This window comes from Corvus cornix, chromosome 3 (assembly GCF_000738735.6).
Source record: "Corvus cornix cornix isolate S_Up_H32 chromosome 3, ASM73873v5, whole genome shotgun sequence".
In the NCBI taxonomy this organism is placed as follows: Eukaryota; Metazoa; Chordata; class Aves; order Passeriformes; family Corvidae; genus Corvus; species Corvus cornix.
The window spans coordinates 35,336,383-35,364,359 of NC_047056.1; the positions used below are offsets into that span (position 1 = coordinate 35,336,383).

Below are 27,977 nucleotides of genomic sequence, written 5' to 3' on the forward strand. Positions count from 1 at the left end.
CGGCCCCGCCCGCCGCGCGCCGCCGGGAGCGCGCACAGCCAGGAGCGCGCACAGCCAGGAGCGCGCAGCGCCGCGTCCCCAGCTGCGGCGGCGGCTATGGCGGCGGCGGCGGCCTCGCAGCGAGACCCGGGCGATTGGCAGGACTTCTCGGGATTCCAGCCCTCCGCGGGGAGCGGCCCCGAGGCCGCTCGCGACAAGAGCGGCTGGGGCGGCGGGGATCTAGGGGCGAAGCTGTCCCTCTGCTTCGAGCCCCCGCAGGCCCGGGCTGGCGGCGGCGAGAGCCGTGTTCCGCTGCGGCCGCTCACGGAGCAGAGCGCGCTGCAGGACGACGAGTGAGTGCGGGCTGGGGGGCGCGGAGAGCGAACGAACGGGAGGTCCAGCCCGGCCTGAGGGGACAGCGCGGCCCAGGCAGCCCTGCGGGAGCGCTGCCCCTGGGCCTTGCCGAGTCCAGCAGGCTGCGGGAGCGGAGCCTTTCCCCGCCCCCGGGGCTGCAGCTGGCGACTGCCGGGCCTCGGCGGAGAGGGCACGTTCGGCCTCCGCGGCGCGGGTTTGGCATGGAGCCCTCCGGCTTTATCCCCCTGACTGCCAGGGGAGCGTGAGCATCCCAGAGCTTCTTACCCCGCCGAGGTAGCGAGAAGTACTTGTTCTGAAGTGCAGTGACCGGGGTTAGTATTTGTTTAGCGTCTTACAAAGTGCCCACTGTCTCAGTGCTTGAAATTAAATGTGGAAAGTGCAGAAAGCGGGTGAAGAACAAAATCGCAACTGCGATAATTGTTTGGGGTTTTTTCCCCCTGAGCAATAGAGCCTTTCTGATCCGTGCTGCTGTACAGTTTTTAACATTATTTTACTAGCATTTCTATTTCTTATTTTGTAGTAAATTTAGTCAGCTTATCTTCATTAAAAATACTGCAGTCTTACTTTAAGGTAACTAAATTTTATGCTGTGTTTTAAGAGAAGAATGAAAAAAAGCCTGTTAGCTAAACGCTGTGGTGTAAACAGCGAGGTAAGTTCAGAGTACCATGAATCACGTTGAGCAGTGATGAGGCTCTGTCTGCCCTTCTCTGTCTGCCTCGGCCTTTCCTCTGACCTCCTCTGAGCCTTAGCTAGGTGACCATTCCAAACATCCACCCACAGCATAGCGCCTGGAGGCAGGGCTTGGCTGGGGACTTGAGGAAGCAGCCTGCTTACAGGGCTGCCGTAGTAAAAGTCTGAGCTGCTAGCATAGGTCTGCATGTTCAAGCCTCAGCTCTGCATAGGCAAGCCTCCAGGACAGCCAGAGAGGATGTACACTCTAGAAACAGTAAAGACTGACTGAGCACAAGAGTGGTGGGCTGAGCTCTGCAAGAATACTTCTGGGGAAAAAAAAATTCTTCCAAAATTTTAGTCTGATCTGTGTATTTTCATTATTCTGTGATAAATGGAAAGGAAGAAAAAGATTTGGCTCAGAATTTGCTACTCAGCCTCTGCTAAACAACGTTAGGAATGGAATTTATAGCTCAGCTCAAATTTCATTGAAGGAAAGGCTCATCCACCCCCAGACAATATTTTGAGTATAGTTATATAATTAGTATGGAAGCTGTGTCTTCATTTATTGTTTTGTTTCACTGCTGTGCATACATTGTTGTTTAAAAAGGGAAGTAAATTATGTTTATAAAAAAACATTTTCTTTTAGCTTTAAAACACTAAAAATATTGTCAGTAACTTGCAGATGAATATACAGGGGGGAAAATGTAGTTACTGATGAGATATCATTAGGAATATGTTTGTTACTGATCAGTTGCTACTTGTTTTGAGGTCTGCATTTTTGTTCCTTTATTCATCTCTCCAGGATTTGGAATGCTTTGACTGATAATTATGGTAATGTGATGGCAGTTGACTGGAAATCTTCCCACACCAGAGCTTTGCACTTGCCAACACTGAATCTTTCAGAAAAAGGGGTAAGTTCTGATCAGCAGAAGTACCCTCTTTGGATCTTTGGTACTCAACAGGGAAATCAAACTGCTTGTATTTGTATAAAAGAATGTTGTTATTAAGTGGCTGAAAATATTTTTAGTACTTGCCATTATACATGAGAGATTTTTAAAAATCAAAGAACCATTGATGTATGTTTGCATCTCTTTGGGTTGGAATAAGTCTGGGTTAGCTTTAGATGACTGTTCATTAGAGTCAGAGCATGACAGAAGAAAATGTGAAATGAGAAAGTGTTTCACATAAAATCTTTCTGCTGTATGATTCATTATTGAACACTGGTCTGGGTAAGGGAGGAAAAGAGGCAGGAGTACTCTGATTTAGTAAATCCAGTGAGGACTTTTCTAAACTTCATCTCATTCTGCAGTCAGATGGCTTCTTTAACAGGAAAGGTGGCCCAGGAGACGCTGAAGTGCAAGAGTTTGTTTTGTTTTCCTTATTTAAGAGTTAGAATGGTTCTTTGGGGAGGGAGCAGGGAATTAACCTTCTGAGAGGTTTATAGGAAGGGTTGTCCTCTGATGATTTTAAAAATGGATTAAAACGCATCAGGAAGAAAAGCTAGGAGGAATTCCCATCTCACAGGTTTTCTGAGGAAATGAGTGGCTTATCTTTTAAACATAGTGAAGTTCAGTTATGTTGTAAAAATATCTGAGTGTGTAACCTGAGAATCAGGTAGTGCTTTGACTTCTGCCATCCATTAGATAATCAACAGATGCTTTTTCATGTGACAGGAGCAAAGATTGTTCTGCTGAAGAGGATACTTTGGGGTTCAGCAGAGGCAGGTGCAAATTTGGAACTCTCTTGATTTGAGTCTCATGGTTATCCCTTCAATTTGACTTCTGTTTCTTCCAATTTTTATTGAGTGCTTTTTCAGATTTTATAAGTGGTTTTAGAGTAATTAATTCCTTAATTTCAAGTAAAAATACAATCCCCTCATGCTGTGAGCTTGTGTCATGGAAAAATGGACGGGAAAACTAATGGATTTCCTGATAAGGAACTAAGTATAATATATTAAAAAAAAAGTTTCATATAGTTTTTGTAAGTTATTTGCAGGAAGTTATGAAGAAAGTACATAAAAAAAGTTTAAAGTGGTGTTGCTGGATTAGAAAGAATCTTAGGTATGGTGCCAATCTTAGGTATGGTGCCAGAGAGAAAATGAGTTTATGGATTAAATGTATCTCAAGTTTTTTCAGCTTTCACTCCACATGGCATGCCTTCTGATGTGTAAAGAATGTGGGGAGTGTTTGACATACTTTTCTTCTGCTTCTTTGTGTTCAGCAGTACTGCTGGATATGTGACAGCACATATGGACGAGTTAGTATCTTGTTTTAACTTCCTTACAATGAAAACTAACAGCTAAGCAACACTTCCCTGATGCGTTTGAAACTAATAATATGCTACCAAAATTGTGCTGAAAGCATTTCTCCTCCTGTTTCAGTAGGGAAAAATGTAAGGTCAGTAAGGCTGATTTGCCTGGTCTCAGTTGCTTCACGTGACAGGTCTGTGCACACTTTTATGCGTCTGTGACAGTGAAAGAAGTAGCTGGGTGGAAGCGGTGTGCACAGTGGTATGAGGAGTGGGATTGTGCAATTCCTTGTTTGTTTTTTTTTCACTAGATTACTTTTAAATATGTCATTCCCTGCTAGCAGGAGAACAGAAGGAGGCATGGAGTGTGGCTGGGTGGAAAGCCAGGTGTTCCTTTTAGTCCAGATTACAGCTGATGCCATTTTTGGTGGTTTATTAGTCTGTATTATCAAAACATATTCTGAAAGTCTCTCAAAATGTTTCTGGAGATGTCAGGAGGGAAAGCAGATCTTCTAGATAAATTGTTATCCTTGCTTATTATCCCATCATTGTTGTCATAATCCTATATTAAAAAATATTTGAGGACTGCAGACATTTAAAAAATGTCAAATGGGGGTGTATCTGTGTAGTTCGTGAAGAGAGAATCATAGTGGAGCATTGTCACTACACAGTTATTGGAATTCAGGTTCTGGAAAAAAGTGGACGTTTGACTTCATTCTGAGGGCTGAAGAAGTGCAAATTTTATGTTTTCCCCTACAGATGAGCTATTTGAGGATGTCGGTTGCAGGTTCAAAATGAATCTGAAAACTCTTAAGGTTTCTGAAGAAACAGAAAATAGGAGGAATTACAAGACAAGCAGAACTGATACCGTGAAACCAAGGACTTTGTCCAGCCAGTCATGATGCTTGTAAATTAGCCCAAAGATCGGTTAAAGCAGTTGAGGTTGTCAGAGGTTAGGGGTTGCAGCTTTGGGGGGCTTTTCTAGGTGGCAGTCTAGTAATAGAGAAAGGACAGAAACAATTTTTTAAATAAACCCGGATATATCACTGTGTGAGAGTAAAATATGCCTGACTTATTAAGGAAGGGACTTAAGTCTTTTACTGTACGTATATCTTCGGTTTGAAAGGATGAGTATTATTTGGTGGTATATATGTGGCAACAGTGTTACTTCTCTTTCTTTTTGACATGATCCTGAGGTATTTAACAATACATTTTTTATAATAATCCGGGGTGATACCATTATTCTGATACTACCATTCAATATCAACTCTTTTCAACTTTTTTCCATGTCTTTTTTTATGTGACAAATTAGAACTATAAAAGCACTTAAAGTAAGAGGTTTGTGTAACATTTGATGTTACAGGCAAGTTTTTCACCCCTCACAGACGTTTGTCAATCTTCAGTTAAGATTTAAGTATTTATATTGAAATGACAGCCTCCCATGTAGATATCTGCATATCAGTGTGTATATGGTCTTTATATACTGACATTGTTTAAAGACATTAAAGACAGCTATTTTAACTTTGTCCAGTTGCAATTTTGATTTCGTTTTCCAGGCTATTTGACAGAAAGAATTATTGATTCCATTATTATGGGCCAAGATTCAGTTTCATTCTTAAAATTCAATATTAGTTCCCCTTTTGTTTTTTGTACATGTACATGCATTTTATACACCTACATTAGGGTTGTATATATATTTATATAAATATACCTTTTCATGCTTTTTAGGTAAATGACAACTTGAACCTCGACCTGTCAGATGATGAAGAGCTGAGAGAACAGTTGGATATGCATTCTATCATTGTTTCCTGCATCAATGAAGAACCACTCTTCACAGCAGAGCAGGTAAAGTGTTCAGCAAAGACAATGTTGTCAGTGTAGAATGTTCTTTTAGTTTGTTGCTGGTTTTTGTTGTTGTTCTTACTCTTCACTGTAGCTAAGCTTCCTGGTTGTTCTTTGTTTAGGGTTTTAAGAATGTGTGAGATGTCATTATGGCATTCAGATTTGAAAAGTGTTTCAATACCTCAGGTGAGGTTGTTAGTTCAGGGTCTTTGAATTCTTTCTGTATTTCTTACCATGAATTAGTCAGGAATGCTACTAAATTAAATATTTGTGTTAAAAAGCAAAAATATTTTCAGAATCTCAGTGGTGTGATAGTTTGTGGTTTTCCAGCAGGACTGTATGGCAGTTCATAACTTCACGGGGCATTGTTGTTAGCAAGAATTCTTCGAAGTTTTTGCCCAACATTAAAGCAGATCAGTGTTTCTGCTACTAAGCTTTCAAATTACTTGGTATCCAAAGGCATCAAATCCATGGGTTTACTTCAGTTATCTGGAAAATTGCTCTTCTGGGTAAGGTTTATGAGAGTCAGGTCTGTTAAGATCCTGCTTTAGTAAGCAAACACAATAATCTATTTTGTTGTTGCATAAATGGTTACCTGTGAACTCTGACGAACATGGTTGTTAATAGTATGGGAGACAGGATTGCTTGAACTGCCTCGGCTCTTTTTTACTGTGAGTTGGATCTCAGCCTTTAAACTTCTAAAAGTTGATGTGTTATTTATTCAGATGTCTAGGTAATAATTTAGCCTGTAGAAATGTGTTCATTTATGAGATGTAAAGTAAGCTATCTGTGCACAAAATTTCTGCTATCATACTTTATGTCTGGCTCAGGTCTTATGCCCAGGGATGCAAGTCAGCTTCAGATTATGGTGGATCAGTTCATAAAACTTCTCATGAGCACAATAGATTTTCAGGCAGTTCGGAGGGGCTTTTTGGGTTTATAGAGGTTTTTTTGAGAGGTTTTCTTTGGGTTGGTTGGTTGTTTGTTTTCATTTTGTTGGTTTTTTTTGTTGGAGGAGGGAGGGTTGTTTGTTTTACATAGAGAAGTGTGGTGAAATAGGGGGTGGGGGAGGTAATTGATTTTTGTTGTTGTGTCTTCCTTCAACTGAATACTCAGGAAAGATACTCCAGCTCACTCTTCAATTCAGTTCTCTTAAGCAGAATCATGGGTACCTTCATATAGAAATAACCCTATCATTTCAACACACTGCTTGTTACGCCATCACCAATTTACCGTTACAAGGTGTGGTTATTCTCAGAGAGCAAGGATGGGGAGGAAATGTCAGTATGATTTTATTGAGCCTCTTCCATCCAGTCTTGGTGCTAATTTCATCCAGCCTTGCTTCAAACTGCAGGCTGTTACTCTTCATGCAGGAGGGTTTTCATAAGGGTTTTCATTTCTCAAAGGTGATTGAAGAAATAGAGGAAATGATGCAGGAATCGCCTGATCCAGAAGATGATGAAACTCCCACCCAGTCAGATCGGCTCTCTATACTTTCCCAGGAAATTCAGACTCTCAAGAGATCCAGTACAAACAACAGCTATGAAGAGAGTAAGTGATATTTATTTAGTATTTTTGCTCTTATGTTTACTGAAAACAGTTTAAAGGGTAAGTTTGCCATGTGTTTGATTCATACCAAGTCCTTCTTACAAAATATCTGCATTCGAAAATATTTTCAAAATGTCCTGACAGAATAGCCTAGATTTAGAACGTAAATAGAGGACTTACCTTTGTCAGCTTTCATACGACTAAGAACGAAAATAAAACTTTTTAGAATTTCAATTTAAAGCAAATACTCTGCAGTTGATACAGTGGAATGAGATTCCTTCATGGGTAAAATGATAAGTTGGTCATTTTTTATTAAACTTTGTTATTTTCTGTAAAGTATGACGTTTTCTTGATGCCAGTACACTATGTAGGATCAGCTAAAGCTCTTGAAAGGTATGCAGTAAATAAAGCTTTACCGTACGTTTGGTACAGTTTCAGTCATTGCAACATATCTCGATAGACAGTAGCACAAAAATAAGGCAACCATTTCTTTTTTCTGCCACAAGGACCATGCATATTTTTCAGTCCTCCCCTTCCATTCCTCTTCAGAAAGCTTAAAAATACCCCTTGTATCTTCTACTCAAATGAAATCATCTGTGCTTCCCTATACAAAAGCACAGGAGAAAATACATTAATAATTTAATTGTAGTAGGTTGAATTGTATGAAAAAAACCTATGAGTAATCAGTTTCATGATGGAAAATTTTGTTTAATCTGTGCATTTGTCAGCACAAATTCTAGAAGGTAGTAGGGTCACTAAGAATGTTTGACAGATGATCTTTCTACTGTGGTTCCTCTTAAAAAGTTTGGTGCTTTCTTTCCTGTAGTCTGGGTCAACAATACAAACTCTGTAGAAGATTCAGAAAACTGGCCGACCTCTCGTGGCATGACTTAGAGTTTCTGCAACATTTCAGATTTATGGAAGGGATTCCAACCATGAAAATGGTCTCTTAACTGTCTCAACACATAAATTTGAGGAATGTGAAAGCAAAATGTATTGTGTTCAGCAGGGCTTCCTGCTTTTTTGACAGTTCCATATGTCTTTAGGTTTGGAGCTAATCAAGCTTGCTTAGTATTTCATATCATATTTATTTTGCTTTGCCTCAGGAGTCCATCTGTTGCATCTTTATGGTTTAAAGGTCAGTCCCAACCAAATAATGGCTTGAGTTACTTTGGCAGATAATTTAACTTCGCTTCGCCAGTTTCTCAGAATCTGCTTTCATGTCTTTCAGGTCACTATTTTATTAAGAGCTCTTGCTACCTATTTTTAGTGTGTGAAGGTGCTTCAGAATTTGTCTGCATCTCTGAAATTTTTACACATTTTTCCTAGAAACTGTCTGGCTTTTATAGGATAGATCAGAGATGCTCATTCATTTAGAATTCAGAGCAGGAAATCACTTGTATTTACTTTTTTCTTGGGTAGGAAAAGACACATATTAAGGCAGTCCAAAAATAAAGCTCTGGTTACACAAGTGAGTCCTTCAGCCTACTGTCTTAAGTTTCAGTGCATGTAGTCTTCTATATTTGAATTCTTCTGTCTTCACTCAGCTGTATTAGCTGAGTATTTCCTATGTAGCCCTTTGAAGACGTCGATAATGACAACTGATCTGTCATCAGTCAGGACTGCAGTTGGGTAACCTGCACCCATGTTTTTGGAGCAATTGTTTCTTAGGCTGTGAAGCTGGTTCTTAAGTGTTGGGAGTCACAGGTGCTCTCTCTCAGTACTGTTACAGTGTTTGAACAGAGTTTAAGACCTAAGCTACCTTGAAAATTGTGGCTCCTTGATGGAGAATGGTCTTAACAGGTTTCATTGCCTTCTCTTTAGTTAAGTAAGTGACAAGGAGCTTTCTCCAATCAATTTTCCCCGCTGTAATTTAAGAGAAAAAATTCCCATTTCACTTGCTACCTTTGATGCTTCTAAGAGCTACACTTTTTTCTAGTTTGTGGCCTTATTTGTAGTTTTTAACAGTTGTCTGTAGGTGCTTTGCCTTACAAGAATTCTTGTAGACACAGTATTTACTAGACTGATTCAATGAAACTAAATAATTGCAAGCATCTATGCAGTGTCCTTAAACAGATTGTACCCGTCAGTGTAATTAGGACTAGCTGTTTCTCAGGTGCCAAATAAGATTATGTTCTTTGACACAGCAACTGCTGGGACTTAACAGCTTCCTAGGTGTGTCAGACTTAAACTGGAACAGAAAGCAGTCCTCAAAGATATGCCCACTTTTAACCCAAGCAAGCCTCAGAACATTTTCTTGGTTGTGATTGCACTCTCTGTAACACATCACCCAATAGTTCAGAATATATGAAAGCCTTTTACTTTAAACAGTGTGTGCAGAGGAAAGTAACAGTTAATAATTGTGTTAGAAGTTTAGCACTTACTTCAGTTTCCAGCATAAACGACCAGCACACTCTTCATATTTGCAGGTTATCTCAGATTTCTCAGAAGTAAGAAGAAAGTTTAACCATCTTTTTGTTGCTAATATTGTAATCTCTGGGATGTGTTTAATCCTTTCAGAATATTGTTTTGTTTTGTGTGGTTTTAGAACTGAATTTTTTGTTCTGAAAAATTTCAGAGTACTTTTTTTTGTAATTCCCACAAATTTTCTCATGCTTAAAATCTTGACATACTACTTTTTATATTAACTATTTGTAGGAGTAAAAAGATTGTCTGTTGCTGAATTAAATGAACTGCTAGAAGAAATTGAGACTGCTATTAAGGATTATTCTGAAGAACTGGTACAGCAGTTGGCTCTACGAGATGAGTTGGAGTTTGAGAAGGAAGTGAAAAACAGCTTCATTTCTGTCCTCATCGAAGTACAAAACAAACAGCGAGAACACAAAGAAACAGCGAAGAAGAAAAAGAAGCTGAAAAATGGTAGTCCTCAGAATGGCAAACAAGAAAGAGGTCATATGCCTGGAACAGTAAGAAAATTTTTATAAGTCTTTATACATTTAAATTTTGGGGGGTTTTTTTCCCCTATGGGAAGAAGTAGTCCTAGATTATATTAAGATACCCGGTACTCCTGCTTCGATGCCTTCATTCACAAACAAGGCTTAAGCTTTTCCTATTGAGAATTTTTTTTCAAAGGGTTATATATTTTACTCTTCTCATATTCAGAAAAGACTTTTTAACTGTTTGCAAATCAGCCTGGAACTAGCATACCTTTCTTGCAAAAAATACTGTCTTTGGATGTACTGCTCTCTCTTCTATTATCAGTAGGCAAATTCATTTATCTGTTTGGTTTCAGTGTGTGAATTTTAGTATGTGTTAGTCTTGCAGGAAATTCAGTATTACTGTTGCTGTAGTTGCACAGATATTTATCGATCATGCTCATTCTCAGGTAAGAAAAAAGTGAGTGTCTTACCCTGGAAAAAAAGTAAGTGTCTGACCCTGGATCTCCTAACCTGTGGCAGAGTTACTACATTCAACAAGAGACGGGGAGGAGGTCAAAGTGTAGTGCATGTGTTCAGGGAGGAGATAATTTGTTTTATTCTTTACAGAACATAGCAACAAAAGGAAAAATGTCTTTCAAGTAGAGTTGAATAAGAGGAGTCTGAGCAAAAAATAAATTAGGTTATTAGCTTGTCAAAGCAATTTTTTCTTTGTTATCTGTCCAGTATAATTTAAAATTACTTAAGTGAGATATTAATGTTTAAATTTCTTTGTGCCTCTTATGGGATGCAGAAAATGTAGTTTTGTAGATCTTGGCTAAGTCCCAGAAAGAATGCTTCAGTTGGACATCAGAAGGTTTTGGGGTTTGCTTTTCAAATGTAAGGAATAAACATTTATAATTAAATATTAATATTTCAGGATTTATTTCTAAACTTACAAGCATAAGATACCTGTGATATAACCCAAATAGGGTTCTGATCTCATCTGTCAGATGAGAGATGTTTCTGTGTGTAGCTAAGTTTTAGTGGAACTTTTAAGAAATTACATATCTGGAAAACCATACAAAATTGTTGTCCCTTTACAAGAGCACAGTCAGTAGTTTCTTTTTGCTTCTCAGTCATGGGAAACTAAAAAGGGATGTTTACCTAGAAAGAAAATAACTACTTTGTTTTGAAACTTGAGTCTAGTGATTCATAAGCTGTTCTGGTTAGGTTAAAGTTTAGAAACTTGAATGATGCTTTCAGGTATAACTTACATGTTCCCAGTATAAGACATTTGGTCACTTCAAGATACAGGTGTGTCACGTTGCTTTCTGAGAGGGATTGAACAGATTAGCTCACAAGTGAGACTGTAGCTGCATGTGTGTGATTCCTTTGAAAATAGATTTCACTGTCACCAAGGACAGATTTGAGAGCCCTCTCACACAAAGAGGTGCAAGGTTCCTTTCTTCAGCACCCTTTTTTTCTTCTTTCTTTTTTTTTTAAAAGTGCTGAGAATGTGAACATGCAGATAGTATGTTCTAGTAGCTTTGTGAAGTAAGAGTTTCTGTTCATAAATAATGTATTAGTTGGTCATTTTGTTAACTAAAATGACGTCTCATTTAAATACAAAGATTGGAAGTAGAGTTTTCATACTCTTAAGAAAATGAATTCTCCTGTAGATACTATAACTGAATATTAAAAAAAAAAAAAAAAAGGTATTTTAATTTTTTTGTCCTTGATACAGTCTTTGGGTAAATCAGTTTCTTAGACTTCTAAACTTTTACCTCTCTCACAAGGGGAAACTGGGGAGCAGTTAAAAATAGTCAGGGCTTGAAGATACCAGTTCCTTTAAATAGGATATCTTAAAAGAGTTAAGATGGCTTTGGCAAAATTTATGTCTTTACTGACCTTGTGTGCTTTAGAAAGCAAATGAATACTGTATTCCAGCATGTTTTATTCCCCTCACACAAATAAATACATTCAGACAAACGTGATGAGGTGTGGTCCCCATACTGCCCTGTGTCAGCAGCTTGGCTGTTTCATTTTATGTTCTTGTCACTTGCTCATTTTATATTGCATGCTAAACATCAAAACTGTTTTGATTTTGATTTTTTTCTTACTTCTCCAGCAAGCACAAAGGATTACAAAGTTCAAGGAAAAAATGTGTAGTTGGATTATATGCTGCTTTTTCTTGACTTGGATTCCATGTAATGGAGCTTGAAATCAATATGGGTGTGTTATTAACTGATGGTGTATATTTTATCATAATACAGAAAATGGGGAATACTAATTGTTCCTTCAATTGTGGAAAAGGAAGCATGAAAGCATAAAAAGTTTTTAAGAGGTGGAGCTGAAAATGACTACCTCTGAACAGTGTTTCTAGTATGTGCTTAAAATCTGAAAAATTCTTGTCAGTAGTGTCTCTAAACATACATTGTTCAAACACAAATGTTAGAGGGGATTTTACTGGGAGCTGAACTTTGAAAAATGCTATTTTTTTACATTTCTAAATGAAACAGCTGTAAAAGGCAAGTTTTGATTATCAGGTCTGCAGTGTGAAGGTTTTGTTTAAATAAATTTTGGTGTAGAAGTACTGCTTAACTGCCATTATAAGGTTTGCTTTTTAATTAAAAAAATTAAGTAGATGAGTGAAGAAATAGAAATGTGCTGAAATGCATCTTGGAGCTTGTCTTTGCCATTTGTCTTTCATCGTCTTGATAAATGCTGATTAATAGTCTTCTGAACTTTTCTCTGTCCCTTTTTTTTCTTTCTGCTATGTTTTCACTACTTTTAGCGCTTCAGCATGGAAGGGATCTCAAATGTCATACAGAATGGCTTCCGCCACACGTTTGGAAACTCGAGTGGAGAGAAACAGGTGCTGGGCTATCTTCTCCCTTTTTTTCTCATTCTTTGCCTGCACTTTTGGTAGGAGCTGAGATCTTGAAAACTGACAGTAGTTGAAGATAAATGCTGAGACAGGAAAAACCAGGACAAAATGCTGGAATCTGTGCTCCTTCCCTACCTCGGAATTGTGATCAGCTTACAGTCTCTTTCTCTCCTCAACAGCTCAAGAGAGTCAAGACTTGATACCCTGATGCACTGAGCTGATAACCCATGTTTGTTATGCCAAACTAAAAGTCTGTTTTAGCGTAATGCATGCTTTAGATACATTGCATGTCGATAAAAATCTAATAACTAGTCAAAGAATGTGTATCAGGTTAGATGCAGTGTTTCCCCCTTCAGCATTAGAAACTTGCATAATGAAAAAAGGTTTTGTTTTCTTTTTTCTTCGAATGTTCAGAGCCGATACATCTAAAAACAGAGTAGCACCTGGAAAATGTGTAGACCGTATTGTCTTTTGCCTTTGAAAAACTGCATGATTTTAAAAGCAGCCGAATGTGTGCAATGCAGATTACCAATATAAAATACACGAGCTATAGGCAAGTCTGTGTCTTTTCATTGGCTGTTTAAATATTGAAATGTAAAGCAGAGAGCCAGCTTCAGTGGGCATCATGTAGATGTTGTATGTACCTTGGAAGCAAGGTTCTTATGCCTTATTTCAAAGTAATAACTTGCCTGCTGTTTCAGATCTGTATGTATGTATTTTATTAACTGCATTTTGAATTTTAGTGAACTCCTAATGCTTACACTGTTGTTTAGTCTTCTGGCACACTTTACAAAATACTGGTATTTCACATTATTTAACGTGTACCCACTATTTAGTTTATGCACTTTTGTCAGAGGAGTCCATTAGAGTTATTTTTTTCCTCTGGTGAGAAGTCCATTGAGGCAATAAATTGGCTGGCAGTTTAGAAGTCAAGGCTGATTAGGCTTTTGTCTGGAAGATGAATGTTGTATCCTGCAGAGAAGTTTGGGAGGTGAAACAACTTCTCTCAAGTCATTCTGCAATCATGAGGCTGGAAATCAAAGACTTGCCCACTTCCTCAGGCAAGGTATATGTATGAGATTTTATTAATACATTATCCAGCTATTTGTTTTTCCTCAACTTTGGGGATCTTGAACACATGCACAGAACTTACCTAACAAGAGTTTTTATCACTCTGCATTATCACAGTACTAGTAAAGCTGTACCTGTGTGCTGGTTTTTTTTTCTTTGCTATCTTACCACAAATTACAGCTTTTTATACCTGTATCTTTAGCTATTTTAAATAGCATATATTTTCATAAAGTGACCTTATTTAACTATGCCACTCCATCATATTTTTGGTTAAAAGACTTTCACTGTCTCCTATGTAGACATAAGTAGCATAATCATATGTTAAAAATAACACTGATTGAATCACTTTTGCAGTCATTTTTTGAGTTAATTTACTAATGTTATTCTTCATGTCAATCATACTTTTCTCCTGATTTATCTTTTTCTGTATCCTTATGGTTATGGGGATTTCTTTCCCTTTCTTTATCTTAAAGCAAATCATGGAATTAACATGAACTTAAAATTAAATATGGGGTAGAAAGGTAGAAAAGATACCAGCTCTGTTCTGATTTATTCCTGGAAATCCATTTTTCTATGGCATTTGTTTTCTGTTTGGGAGTTTTTTGTTTGATTAGGGGTTTTTGTCGCGTTACCAAACCCTGGCCCTGCTTTTGAAATACTGGTGTAATCTTCTTATTGCAACAAGTTGCAAAATTAAACAAGTATCAGATATTCAGTTCCTTAATGCTGCTCTCACAATATTAGTTTGAGTGATTTTTTTCAGGGTGTCATTATAAACTCAGGTGTTTGTCATTATAAATTCAGGTGTTTTCTGCTATCAGGGAAGAGTTAGAAATCTGGAATTGTGGTAAAAAACAATGCAAGGACAGACAATTTTTTGTGTACCTTGAAAGCCAGAAGTTCCAACACATAAGGTTACAATGTAAAAAAGTTTATGACAAGTTTGTACAGTTATTTCAGAACTCTTTTCTATTTTAAAATTTTATTTATTATATTTACCACCTTCTACTACCATCTTATAGTGGGTACTTTCCTTTTTAAAATCTTAGTCCTTTTTTCTGTGCATGTGTTTGAGGTGTAAGTGAAAATTACTTTAGGGATTTTCAACACTTAAAGAGAAACTGCCAGGGGGAACTCCCTGTTCCTATCTGATAATGCAGTCAAAAAAAAAAAAAAAAAAAAGACATTGAAATGTTGGTAGCTCTTCCTGTGATCATATTTCTGGAAGAATCTTCAAGACAGTCATCTTCATTTTGGTTTTCAGGCATAGCAAACACTCTTCATAGGTGATGAAAAATTGCAGTGGGAATTGCTGCTTTATCATATCACAAATCTGCTTCAAAAATTTAGAGGTCACAGCAGATGTAACACTTGGTCATGTCAGTAAGCTACACTTCAGTCACTCCTTCTTTCTTTTCATAATACATTATCCTTCACACAGCGGTTCAGGAAATGAATTTTTATAGTGCTGTTACAAAGACTGATTGTTACAGCTGCAAAGGATGAGAAGAAGGAAAGTATTTCTGGAAACTAAGAAATTCCTTTTTTTGTTTTTAATTGCTATTATTAGAGAGGAAAAATGGAAAGTGAAGTTTACAGAAGAAGGGAAATAGGCTTAGTTGGTATTTGGTGCAGTGAAATATCCTGGTATTTTATTGTCCAGGTAAAGGGTAGAATGCCACTTAGTTCTGAAGGCTGGAAAAGACAGCCAGAAATCTGATTTCTGTGTTAGTAGATCCAATTTCATCTCTGCCATTGGCAGATTCAGCAGCCTTATATCTAGCTATTGATTGTGATAATTTTATTAAGAGCACAGTTCTCTGGTGACACTTGTTGGTTACATATCCTGGAAAAGAAATTGAAAATTGATTGTTTCCTAAGAAGCATTGTATGCTTTCCTCTGCTGTGCTGAGTGGACATGAGAAAATGCCAGAAGAAAAGGGAGGGAGAAAAGCACCCCGTGTTCGCAGAAAGTCTTGGTGAGGTGTCAGGACCACCTGTACAAGTGGTTAAGTGCCACTGAACTGGGTCTGTTTGGCTTTTAGGCAGATTGTGTGGTTGGGTGTGAGGTGCGTGATCATGCTGCAAACACAGCAGTGGTTGCACGGCGGTGGTTCCACGGCAGTGGTTCCATGGCGGTGGTTCCACGGCGATTGGTTCCACGGCAGGTGGTTACATGGCGGTGGTTACATGACAGTTGGTTACACGGCAGTGGTTCCACGGCAGTGGTTCCACGGCGATTGGTTCCACGGCAGGTGGTTACATGGCGGTTGGTTACACAGCAGTTGGTTACACGGCAGTGGTTACACGGCAGGTGGTTACATGGCGGTGGTTACACGGCAGTTGGTTCCACGGCGGTGGTTCCACGGCGATTGGTTCCATGGCGGTTGGTTCCACGGCGGTGGTTCCATGGCAGTGGTTACACGGCAGTGGTTACATGGTGGTGGTTACATGACAGTTGGTTCCACGGCAGTGGTTCCACAGCAGTTGGTTCCATGGCAGTTGGTTACACGGCAGTCGTTACACGGCAGTGGTTCCACGGCGGTGGTTCCACGGCGGTGGCTCCACGGCAGTGGTTACAAGGCAGTTGGTTACACGGCAGTTGGTTACACGGCAGTGGTTACACGGCAGTTGGTTACATGGCGGTGGTTACATGGCAGTCGTTACATGGCAGTGGTTCCACGGCGGTGGCTCCACGGCGGTGGCTCCACGGCGGTGGTTACATGGCAGTCGTTACATGGCAGTTGGTTCCACGGCGGTGGTTCCACGGCGGTGGTTCCACGGCGGTGGTTCCACGGCAGTTGGTTCCACGGCAGTTGGTTACACAGCAGTGGTTACAGCTGCGTGTGGCAGCCCTCGGTCTCCTTGTGTGAAGTGCAGCTCTCCACCAGAGGCTGAGTTACACGTGACTCTCACTGAAGGGCTGTTACCAGGAGAGGAGGAGACCTTGTACCTTGTTTGTAATGTGTTTGCTGCTTGATGCTTGGAGAACTGCGAGTATGTTGAGCCGAATGAGACATTGAGGGTTACTTTGCCTACTGCCTTGTAGCTGTTAACCCAGAATAAAGTTCCTGTTTAATTCTTAAAAATTGACTTGAGGGAAATTCTGGGAAGCTTTTCCATTGTGAAAAATCCCAGCTATTTTAGTACTTTTGAAATTCTGGCCTCTTTAAGGAGAATATGCATTCATATAGGCTGCAAAGTAAGATGTTGCCTAAAATGCGTGTAATGAAAGACCAACAGGGTTACATCAAGAATTTGAAAATTAATCTTAGTTGCACTGCAGGTATGAAAATCTTGAAAGATTTAAGAAATTTTTTGTGGGTTTTTTTTTGAAGCAGACAAGAATTAAAGATTTCAGTAAATAGAATTAAAAAGGAGTTGGTTTGAAACAATCTGTTAGAACACGTAACTGTTAAAACTGATAATTTAGATCAAATTCCAAATTCTGGGGTATTAAGTTTCATTAGGCTTGCCGTGTTCTTTTTTTGGTTGGAAGTGTATAGCAGCAGAAGGTGAAAGCCATCTGTTTTCATTTTCACCTAACTGTGGGGCAGCATAATTTTCTCTGCAGAGAGGACAGTTAGCTGCATGACTTCTGGCAGCCACATAATTTGGAAAAAAACATGGTTTTTTTGGTTTCTGTGATAAAAGCTCTGAGATAGGAGAGGTAAAATCTTAATCTATTCTGAAAGATGATTATTTATGGCTAGCAATTTCAATTGATACAATTTTTACAAAACAAAATGCAAGCAACAATGTTGCATGAAAGAACTGCCAAGTAACTCTGTTTTTCGTTTGACAGTACTTAACAACCGTCATTCCTTATGAGAAGAAAAATGGACCCCCATCTGTTGAAGATCTTCAAACATTAACCAAAAGTGAGCATATGAAATTCCACTGATCCTTTCCTCCTTTTTGTATTTTTCCTCAGTTTTGTATTTCCAGTTGCTCAAAGCCAATGAATCCATCCAGTTCTCTCTTCCCCCTTATCCCATGGCATGTATGTAAAAGTGCATGATTTTAACCATACATTTTGGCCAGCTTGTGTTCTGAGCCTTCATGGTAGGTTTGTTTCCTAGCTGTTCTCTGAAACCCTGAAGGCCAGAAACTAGCATGTATCAGGAAGTAAATGTTCTCACATTTTGATGTTGGCTGCATAGCATACAGTTTGGTCTTACAGTGCCTGATATATCCTTATTTGTTTACATTTGCTGTGCTTTATTGAGGTTATTGTAATGACTTTGACAAAATGGAGTGGATGTCAAGATACTTAGGACTAGTTCCATAATGATTGCACTTGACTGCCTTTAAAATAGCCTGTTTCTCTCTGTGGTTTTCGTGGAGGGGTTTTGTTCTCCATAAATTTTGATAAGTAGGAATTCCAAACCAAACAGAGTTTTGTCAATGCTTTGACTTCCCCATTCTTCACACCTTTTTTAGCCCAGATCCTCAAAATTATTTGAAGTTGTAAGTCCTCTAGTTGTTTGATTTCATTGGGATTTTTTAATTCTAATTTGCAAGAAATCGAAGTTGTATTTTTAAAAAAATTACTTAAGGTGATTTAATGTAACAGAGCATCTCTAGGAGTCAATAGTATCTCCTTCATTGGATGTTTATAGGAACAGTTTGAAAATAGATGGTAGAATGTGTTTGATCAGGTCTCAGTGGAGAATCTCACTATGTCTTAAGGTGATTTTCAGCAACAGTTCTGTGGTTCCACAGGTGGCTGAGGGGTGGTAAATTGGTTGGCTCATTGGTTGTTTCCTGGAAAGAGAAAATAAATATTATATAAATTCAAGAGTAAATTAAATGTTTAAGTAGGAATTAAAGTTCCCTTTATTTTTCTACAGCCTTAGGTGTTAATTCATATTTACTTTATGACAAAGAATTTCTCATTTTATATTTATTCTTGCAAAGAAATTTTTTCCTCTTGCCATATTTAAATTTCACTTGACACTTTTAAGCATGGGTAAAAGCCTTTTAAAAACATTTTGTGTTGTTTGATGGTTTATTAACAAAATGTCTGACACAAATGCATTGTAAAGAGTATTAACAGTATTGATTTTTGTGGGCTGGTTGGAACTTGACCCTCTGACTCAGTTGCAGACTTGTGACGCCCTGTCTCTGCTGTTGATAAGGCAGACAGTGAAGCAGGTGTTTAGGGTTGCCCAGTTGGTTTCTCTTTCAAAGCTGTGATTTACTCCATAGTTATGAACGCTAATGTCTTACTTCAACATGAAACTAGAAATAAAACACTTGTTATAATTTGAGTTTAGAGTCTCATATGAGGAATTTGGAGTTTATTAAATATTGCTTTTCAGTATAATTTTGTATTTTTGATTCTGTCCATCATGTCCTGAGTGCTTTATAAGGAACAGTCATCATTTTTCTTCATGTAGTGATAGACAGGCTTATATGTGTCCAGTCAAGCTTGTCCATGTGTTTTCCTTCTTCAGAAATCAGAAAGATGGACAAGATCTATCCATATATGTCACAAAAATGGCATTTTTGCATTATTCTAAGTTAATGCCAAATTCAGTCATGTATTCAAGATTTTTCTAAGCTACAGCAGATAACATTCACCATTTCAGGGAGGAAAATAAGCACCACTGATATTTCCATAGAATCATTCACAGCATTATCCCATTATTTGAGGTAATGATCAAAGATAGTTAAGAAATGCAGCATACTTTTCTGGCCTGAGATTTCCAGCCCATCAATATTTGTTAGCATACTTTAGTTTTGGATGTTGTGACTTTCTTTAGGTGAGAATTTTTATAGGGAGGAGGAGCTTCTTCTTGTTGTTGCTGTTGTTATGACTGATGGCATTTTACTGTAATAATTAACCACATGAAATGGGACTCTTGCATCCATGAACTGTGGAGCTGGGTGAGAATTACACAAGTGAAAGGTGGAGGGGATGTGACGTGTCTTGTATCTTCCCATATTTCAGTTAAGAGATTTCTTTCATCTGGTAGTAATATCTCTATGAGTACTTGGAAGTGCTCCATGCTATTTCTTTTAAATATTGTGTTTAATTTATGACTAAATATCTGATTTATTTTTTTCATACTTTAGTTCTTCATGCCATGAAAGAGGATAGCGAGAAAGTGCCAAGCTTGTTAACAGACTATATTTTAAAGGGTGAGTATGCTTCTTAGCAGGGTTTTTATTTGATGCTAAATTAATACATATATGGTATTAGTACCTAAAAGGTGTTTTTGAAAATAGTGATCCTACAGCATTCATGAATTATGTTGCTTTTCAATCAAACACAGCTCTCATTTATGTTCTATTTTGTCCAAGCTTTCTGAGCGTACAGTTCATAAATAAAACATGTTTGTTTGTGGTAGTAAAATATAACAAACTGCTTAATGGCATCAGCAGGAGCAAAGAAGTCTGGCTTATGAAGTGAAATGGGTATAGTTAAAATCTTCCATTGTACAGTTTTTTAAGTATTGGAACTCAAACTGACCATGGTAATAATGCATTTGCTATGCAGAGTGCTTACAGCTTCATTTCAAGTGTTACCTTCTGATCAATAGTAAAAAGTATTTATTTTACTTATTATACCTTCTTAGGATTTTATTTCGAAAGTTTTTGTGTGAATAATTTATTCTCCAGTCTTACGCATTGATTATGTTAATAGAATGTCAGACATTGAAAAACACTGCTTGCTTTAGCTTTAAGGAGTTGTTCCAGGTAGTTTCCATGTTGTTAGATTATTTTTAAATGTTTTTCGTCTGACTTCATTTTTGCCTAGATCTTGCTAATGCTTATGTTCTTACTTAGTTCTTGGTATATGATACAATTTTCTTAAGTGTTTAAAGTTTAGCAAATGCATCAAACTCCCAAGATCTGAACAAATAGCTGTACAGAAGGATGATGGATGCCTTTTTGTTTGCTGCCAAAATGTTCATGATATGCTGCTTTTCAGATGCTGCAAAAGTTTTTCTCTTCTTTTGGTATCATGCATTACAAGTCTCATCCTTTTTTCAAATACACTATCATTTGACTTAACTCACTCCATATGATTTTTAAAGGGTTTTGTATTTCTTACACAAACTTACAGTCACTCTCGTAATCTCATCTCACAGATATTTGAAAGCACTTCCAGGTTTAAATGATGGGTGACATATAGTGTTCTGTCACTTCAGAAAAGCTGAAAAAAGCCATTTAGTATTCTGGAAGCTCCAACAGACTTCATGTTGAAAGAGACCCGTTTCTAAGTTTTGTGCAGGGTTGAAGAAATGTCACATACAATAAGAATGCAGAGGTCCTTTCAGTTGATTCCTTTGATTTTTCCATTGTTACTCTTTCTAAAAATTCTTCCTAAATTAGACAGATTTGTTTGCTTGTGAGCCATGTAGGAACATGGTCAAGGTTTTATCAGTGGTGATGGTACTAAACTGTAGTTTTGTGAAGCAGAATCTTTGACCCAAGAAGATGAACTGTTGTCAGTAATTAAAACTATTTGCTCTTCTTAATACATCTGGTAGTAAGTGACTGGATTTAACAGTGCTCTTCACAGTGTCTGCTCTTATTTTTAGATGTAGCTATCCAGAAGAACTTGCAGATTACTGGGATATTGAGAAGAAACTGGCATCTTAGGGAAATGGAGAAATTTTCTTTATAAGCAAAGAAAGTTTATAAAAGCAGATTACCTGAATATATGAGAAGATGACCTAGTAAGCTTCAATTGAAGTGCCTTCCTGCCTCTTGCATGCTTGTTACTTAAAAGTCACGAGGGATGTTCTACTAGTTAGATGCAACAATTACAAAAACATCATCCATCGAGTGTCTTGGGTCAAACAGGTCATTATATGCAAACACTGCTGTCTTTAAATTGTGAAACACAAATTGTGGGAACATGAAGAGTAATCACCCACATCACTCATAGTGAAAGGAAAAGGCAATTTCCCCTCAGCTACCACTTCCTTAGTGAACAGAATCAAGCCTTTCTTCATCCTCTGTGGGTTTGTGTGCCCAGTGGCAAGGAGTTGTGAGCACAGAATTCTACTTTTCCTTTCAGTGTAACCTTAACTAAACTTTATATGCTATGCTGACATTATGTTAAATATTTATAACTCAGCTAACAGTGTTAACCTGGTAATGTGGATTTATTCTATGGCACAGGCAAAGTCTTCCAATTGTTTCTGAAGTTGTAACCTATTGCTCTTTTTCTGCTGCTAAAACTTCTGGCCTTAAATTCCAGCAAGGCTTTCATGGCACAAAATACTCCCAGCCATCTGTCTATTGTCTAGACATTATTTTTAAAGTTAGTTAAAAGGAGATTGGTTGAATTCTTTACAACCACTTAGATCAATGTTCAGGTGAGCTTTCATACCTGAAATTCTAACCCAATTCTTAAATTCCAAAATAAAAGGAGTGACCTACTTTTTGAGGATTCTGCTCTCTTCACTGTAAAGATTAAAAATGTCTTGGCAAGGTAAAAATCTTTAAGATTTAGGGTTTGAATTTTTTTTCTGAAAGAAGTTCTGGGCCCAGTGATAATAATCCGTATGGTGTAGTGGTAATTGTATTCATTTTACACTGAATGGATTTTACTGCTTTTTCTTAAGCTTTAATCAGACATGAAATTTTGAAATGTGTGAATTATATCACCAAAGGTACTTGGTTCTGTTAAAATCTGTTAAGTACATGTTCCTTTGAGGATCTTTTTTTTCCAATCTTACAACAAAAAAAAGCAGACAGTAAATGACATGTGACATTAGGATATGTGTAGCTTTATGGGAAATCCAGTTTGGCATCTGACTGCGCTGGTAAAACCTTTTTTCAAACTTTATATTCTGTTTTACAGAGCAGAAAAAGAAACTTACAAACAAGCTCTTAATTATTTTTTAAAGCAGCACTGTCTTGCTATTCTGTGGTATGTAAAAAAGTAGAATATGCAGTCTTATGTGGGTGTTATGACTGTCCACAGAATGATTAATAGACTTGCCCAGATATGGGTGGGCACTGTTGAAAAGTTGCTTTAATTGTTCAGAAGCAAGAACTGAAGAAAAAATGTCAGGAAAAAGATTATTCCCAAAGTATTGTTGGTACAGTGTAAAGGAACAAATAAAAGAAGAATGCTGTGAACATGGAAAGGTAAATGGAACCATAAGATTGAGCATAAGTGTTGATGTAACAAGAAATCTTACCACATTATTGGTGTTCTGAAGATAGTGAAATAAGTTTATATTTTCTGTGAATTCCAACATGTTTTGTAGAATTCACTATCTTGAATAACTTGAGCTAAATGCCAAAATAATTCTGAAATTTGGATCATGTGGGAAGACACACGCAGACTCCTCTGTGTTGTCTAATACTCACTATCTTCATTTCATAATGATTGAGTAAAGTTGTTTGGACAAGAGCAGGAACTTGAAGGACAGTTCTGCAGCCAGATCTGCTATTGACCTTCTGTGTTACTATGGATCATTCTTGCACTTTATTTTTCATAACCAGCTAATCTTTCTGAAATGCTGGAAGTAGAAATCCTCAAAACCTGGTGTGGGCAAATCCAGTGTAATAAAGATATTAAAAAGAACAACTCAGTGCATTTCATGTTAGGGGAAAAAACCACTCTATATGCATTTCTCAATAGGATTATGAGTTTTGAAAATATTTCTGGTGCTTGCTTTCTTTAAAGCATCTTCTTTCCCCAATTTCTACTGCCCCTTGTGTCCCCCCAAATGTTAAAAATACCATCATTTTCCTTGTCATGCTTAAGTCCCTCTTTCCAGGGGTGTTCAGCTTTCCCCTTGATCTTTTCTGTAAGAAGTATCTCCTCAAAGGTAAGTATCCCAAAGCCAGACTAAGTACAAACCCTGTTAGGAGTGGTACAGTGTAGCAGCTTACCTTCTCTTGTTCATGTTGCTCTTACTGCAGCCTAATTATTTTCAAGGGGATATTTTTCCTTTTGTGAGGTTCTGTTTGTTTTTACTTTTCAGTGAACATTTCTATCCTGAACTTAACAATAATGAAAGGGAATTAGTGATTTGCTTTGCAAGTGAACTGTAGTTCTTCTCCCACTAGCATATAATTTACATTATATTTTATAGATTTAGACCTTAAAATGGATGGTAACATGAAATTGATCAGCATTTGCAATTGTGCTTAGTTTTTTCTGGATGTATTTTAATATATCAATATTGTTATTACATTTTATCACTAGGAGTCATGAAGGAGAAACTGGGATTTGAAAAAGGGTAGGGGAATGAATTACTGACAGGGAAAGAAATACCAAACCAAGACTGAAATTCTTTACCTTAGCAAGCACGCTTCTGGACTGAAGCTGGCAGCTTCGTAAGGTCACAGTATTTAAATGCTGTTTGTGCTCATCTTTCTATTGACCTTTTTTGATGGTTGAACAAATACAATGTGCTTTGAAAACACTGTGCTTATGTCCAGTGAAAGACCTAAATAAACCAAGTTTCTTGTGCACAAGTTAGGCTGTAAAGCAGATGGAGATACTTGTGTCATGCCTTGTAGCTGCATTGGTTTTAGGTGTTGCAACAGTAATAGGTACCATATCCTTTAATGAAAGTGTGTTTGTATGGACTGCACATTGAATTTTTACTTTCTTTTTAAAGAAGCTTTCAGTCTTTCTTGTTGCATGTATAATGTAATGACTTTCTTCATTATGATTAATTTGCCGAGTACAATAATGCAGGTAGTATATTTTACAAATTATAAAAATTAGTATTTATATTTATAGTATTATATATATTATATATAGTGTAGTTGCACCTGTAATCTTTGCAGTATGGCAAGTTTAGGTTGCGTTCTGAAGAAAATCCCTCTGTGCAATTGTTTTTGTCTTCAATCTCACAAATAATAATTGCCAATTTCAACCCCACAAGACAGAAACAAGTATTGTGGGAGTAACAGAAATACTGTAGGGAGCAGCATCTAGGTAGGAGAAGGACTGAAACTGCTGTTTGTATTGAGCTGACGGCTGTTGCCTTGAAAAGCCAACATCTGCTTGGGTCTGATGTATTCACCTACTTGAATGCACATGCAGGGGCTCCAGTCTGTTTGGAGCCATGAGAACTTGGGAGTGCCTGCTGGGATGGAGTTCACAGCAGGTTTAAAGTAGAAGCTGAGGACAGCATTGTGGGAAGGGGAATCATCTTGTTTTATTGCTATATGGGTAGTGAAGAATATCTGACAAAATCTGCTGGAAGCAAGAGTTCCTTAATTTAGCTACTTCCGGAACAAATCAGTGATATATATGAAATGTTAACCGGTGTATACACAGAATTAAGGTGTTAGGGTAGGTTGTCTGGTATCACGTCTAGACATGTTATTTCAAGATTAGTACTTTTGTACTTCCAGTTTTTACAAAATGTGAAGATTTAGCTTCATGTACAAGGACAATTTTTACCTAACTGTTGTATAAAATATATAAGTATGTACTTACAGCTGAAATGATTGCCTTTGAAATCTGATGTGTTATTACTGTAAACTGTTATAAGATGTATTTACTGCTAAGCTGTATTGTTTTCCAGTTGTCCTCAAACAGTAATTGTGACAGAGTGCTAAAAATAATACGCTATACATTACTAGTTAGTAAAATGCCTGAAATGTCTAGTATTGTTTTCTTCTTTTTTTCTGAATGTAGATGTCATGGAAGCAGAATAATTGTCCATCTTTCACCTTGCTATTTCATAACTGATCTTTCAAGTAAAAACTTAAAATATTTTTTTTTGTTTTAACGAAGCAAGAATTTGCACCTTGTTCTATTTAAATTATGCAAATATTTCAGATAATGAGAACATTTTATTTTCTTGCCTTTGAAGTTTTTGTTTAATTGTTACACCTGACTTCTTTATTTGCTTTTGTGTTGTGCTAGCATTGGTTTGAAAGCTGGATTGCTCTGAGGTTTGTGTCTTATACTGAAACAGGAATGAGAAACACATGAAGGACATGTCTTATCTTCCCACTGTGTGATTCTAGTACACGCACCAGAATTAGAAAGTAGAGTTAGAATCTCAAATTGTCAGTGCATATTTTTAAAATATAACTGCATGCGTCACCTGTTATTTAATATTTTGTTTTCAGATATAACACTTTAAAAAGCACTATTTAAGACATGACCTTTAGTTAACTCATTTCTGGATAATATTAGTTAAAGATAGTGGGTTGTGTCACTTCCTTAACTTTTGAGAGAGGCTGAAAACTTAGCTGCCAGTTTCAGTTGATTACTAGATTTTACTGTGTTACTAATAGGGTAGAATCCAATATTTAAGTATTTTAGTATATACATTACATTTTTATGCAGACCAGCTCCACTGATATTTATCTATGTGTATTTGTGGTTTTTTGCAGTTCTGTGTCCTACATGAAGAGGGCTGCCTTTCAGAATTAGCCATGCTCCTTTCTGTGATGAGAAGCTTTCCTTGGATACAACTCATATTATTTTTTCATTTGGCTCTATACCTAAAGCAGTATTCATTTACCTCCTCTGTGTGTGTGGATTTTCTGATTATACAGTAAGTCAACTGGGCATGACAACTCATCCAGTTTAACTTAATAGTGCAATGAACTGGAGCAGGGAACAAACATTGTACAGTTTTACTTGCATTGTTCTGACTTTTTAAAGTCTATTTTTACATTGTATAGCATGTAGTAAATCCTCCTGCACATTTTGTTGTTGGAAGGAAAAGTAAACTTTGAATAGTGTAAATAAAATAAGCCTCATTTTAAGGAATCAGTATTTAAAAGCATCCTTAGTTCCTAAACAAAGTTTAAAAAACAATCTTAGTCAGACTTGGAATTTAAGATTCAAGTGAGTTCTCCAGGACACTCCAGGAAGGTGATTCTGAAAGTCAGAAATCAACACTGCTTTGTAAATGGTAGCCTTGAACTATACAAGATTTGTTCATAGATGAACAAATCCAGATTTCCTGGTTTGACATAAGTAATTGCGTGTTACTTGTTCTTGGTATTAACACAAACATCTGACTTATGTAGTATTTCATGTTTGGTTTTATTTTAGTTATTAATGTTCATGTGGCTTAGATATTCTCCCGTATTGCTGCTATAATTTTACTGGTTTTAAAAAGTGTTTGATCTTAATGAAAATGCTTCGATATATAAACATTTTAAAAGGCAGTATCTTTTTAAAAATACATGTACAGTTTGAAAAACTTGCACCTGACTTCCAAGCTAGTATTATATTGAGATGTTTGGTTTTGCGTATCTCTGGATTTTACTACAAATCTCTCTTGTAAATTGTATGCACTGTCTCCTCTGTGATGATGGACCTGCATTGAAACAGATGAGAATGTATTTTACAAATCCTGTAAAAGAAACGTACCCCATAATCTCAACTTTAAATACTTGTCACAAGTAATTTTGCCAGTCTAAAAGATGAGATTTAAATGTAAGGAGTACTAATTTAAAAAAACAAACAAAAAAAAACCCAACCACTTTTTTCTAGTTTGAGTTCTTATTGTTTCTTCATCCAGATACATATACTGAATATCTGAAGGCATTGGAATATAAGGTTCTAAAGAGACAAACGTGTTTTCTTCAGTTTTTTCCATCTAAAGTCTTCAGGGGTTCTGTTAAAGAATACCTGAATACCTTGCGTCATCCTTCATGTTCAGCTTTATCGTCATCACCAAATACGATTTTGATCAGTAAAACAACATGGTTTGAAAATAGTTCTCATAGTGCATTTTTTTTGTTCTAAAGGCCTCAATATTTTTGTCTTTTGTGCCTTTTTCAGCTTAAAATTCTTTTTCTCCTCCCTCTCCCCCACTTGACCACCAATGGATACTTGCCAGCCTGCTCAGGAATAAATAGATCCTCTCCCTAAGTGTGTCATATATGAAGAAGTTTTTTTGTTGCTTTATTTTAATTCATTTGTGGTTTCTCTAAAAAGAAGGCTGCCATTTATTTCTGTAGCTGGTGTGTTATACATTCATTATGGCATGCTTTTTGTATAGAAATTCTTGATGTTGACTGTTGATACCTGGAAATAGGCAAAGGGGATGACCCTGCTTTATTTTAAAAAAGGTGCATATGTGAAACCCACCATGTCTCTGTGTGAGATTATTCAGAGGTGCTTCAATCTCCTGATGAGGCTTGAAGTGACAAGATGGAACAAAATAAACAACAATTAAGAGAAGAAAAAAAAAAAAGGACAACAACAGAAAAACTTCTGTCAAAGTTTGTGTTACTTGTAACAAATCTTGTATGACATAAAGTCACAAACTACTAAAAGTAATGAAACTGGAAATAAAGACCAGAAACAGCTTTAGTGAGCTAAGCATCTGCTTGGGAATTTCATGCCTCTCATCAGACTAAACAAGATTTCAGTATGAAAAGTACCTGTTTACCTTGTATGCATAAACAACAGCTGCCAAATGTGGCAAGTATTATATGTATACCTATATATGTACATTTAAAAAAATAGATCTCAAAACATTTGAATAAAAAGAACCATGCAATTCTGCTTT

At 37.2% G+C, this 27,977-nt stretch overlaps 1 protein-coding gene across 3 annotated transcripts; it reads left to right on the forward strand.

Moving 5' to 3' along the window:
- The first annotated feature begins 47 nt into the window (after positions 1-47).
- FEZ2 (fasciculation and elongation protein zeta 2) lies at positions 48-27,973 on the forward strand. Of its 3 annotated transcripts, XM_039569092.1 has the most exons (10): positions 48-332; positions 1,829-1,937; positions 5,002-5,118; positions 6,522-6,666; positions 9,322-9,590; positions 12,337-12,417; positions 17,306-17,381; positions 19,582-19,647; positions 25,364-25,392; positions 25,840-27,973. In XM_039569092.1, the coding sequence occupies exons 1-9, from the start codon at positions 97-99 to the stop codon at positions 25,372-25,374; spliced, it is 1,110 nt and encodes a 369-aa protein (XP_039425026.1). In that variant the 5' UTR covers positions 48-96; the 3' UTR covers positions 25,375-25,392; positions 25,840-27,973. The 3 variants fall into 3 exon arrangements, with proteins under 3 accessions (XP_039425026.1, XP_039425025.1, XP_039425027.1); XM_039569091.1 differs by lacking the exon at positions 25,364-25,392 and having other exon boundaries at positions 49-332; XM_039569093.1 differs by lacking the exons at positions 12,337-12,417; positions 25,364-25,392 and having other exon boundaries at positions 49-332.
- Positions 27,974-27,977: the final 4 nt, after the last annotated feature.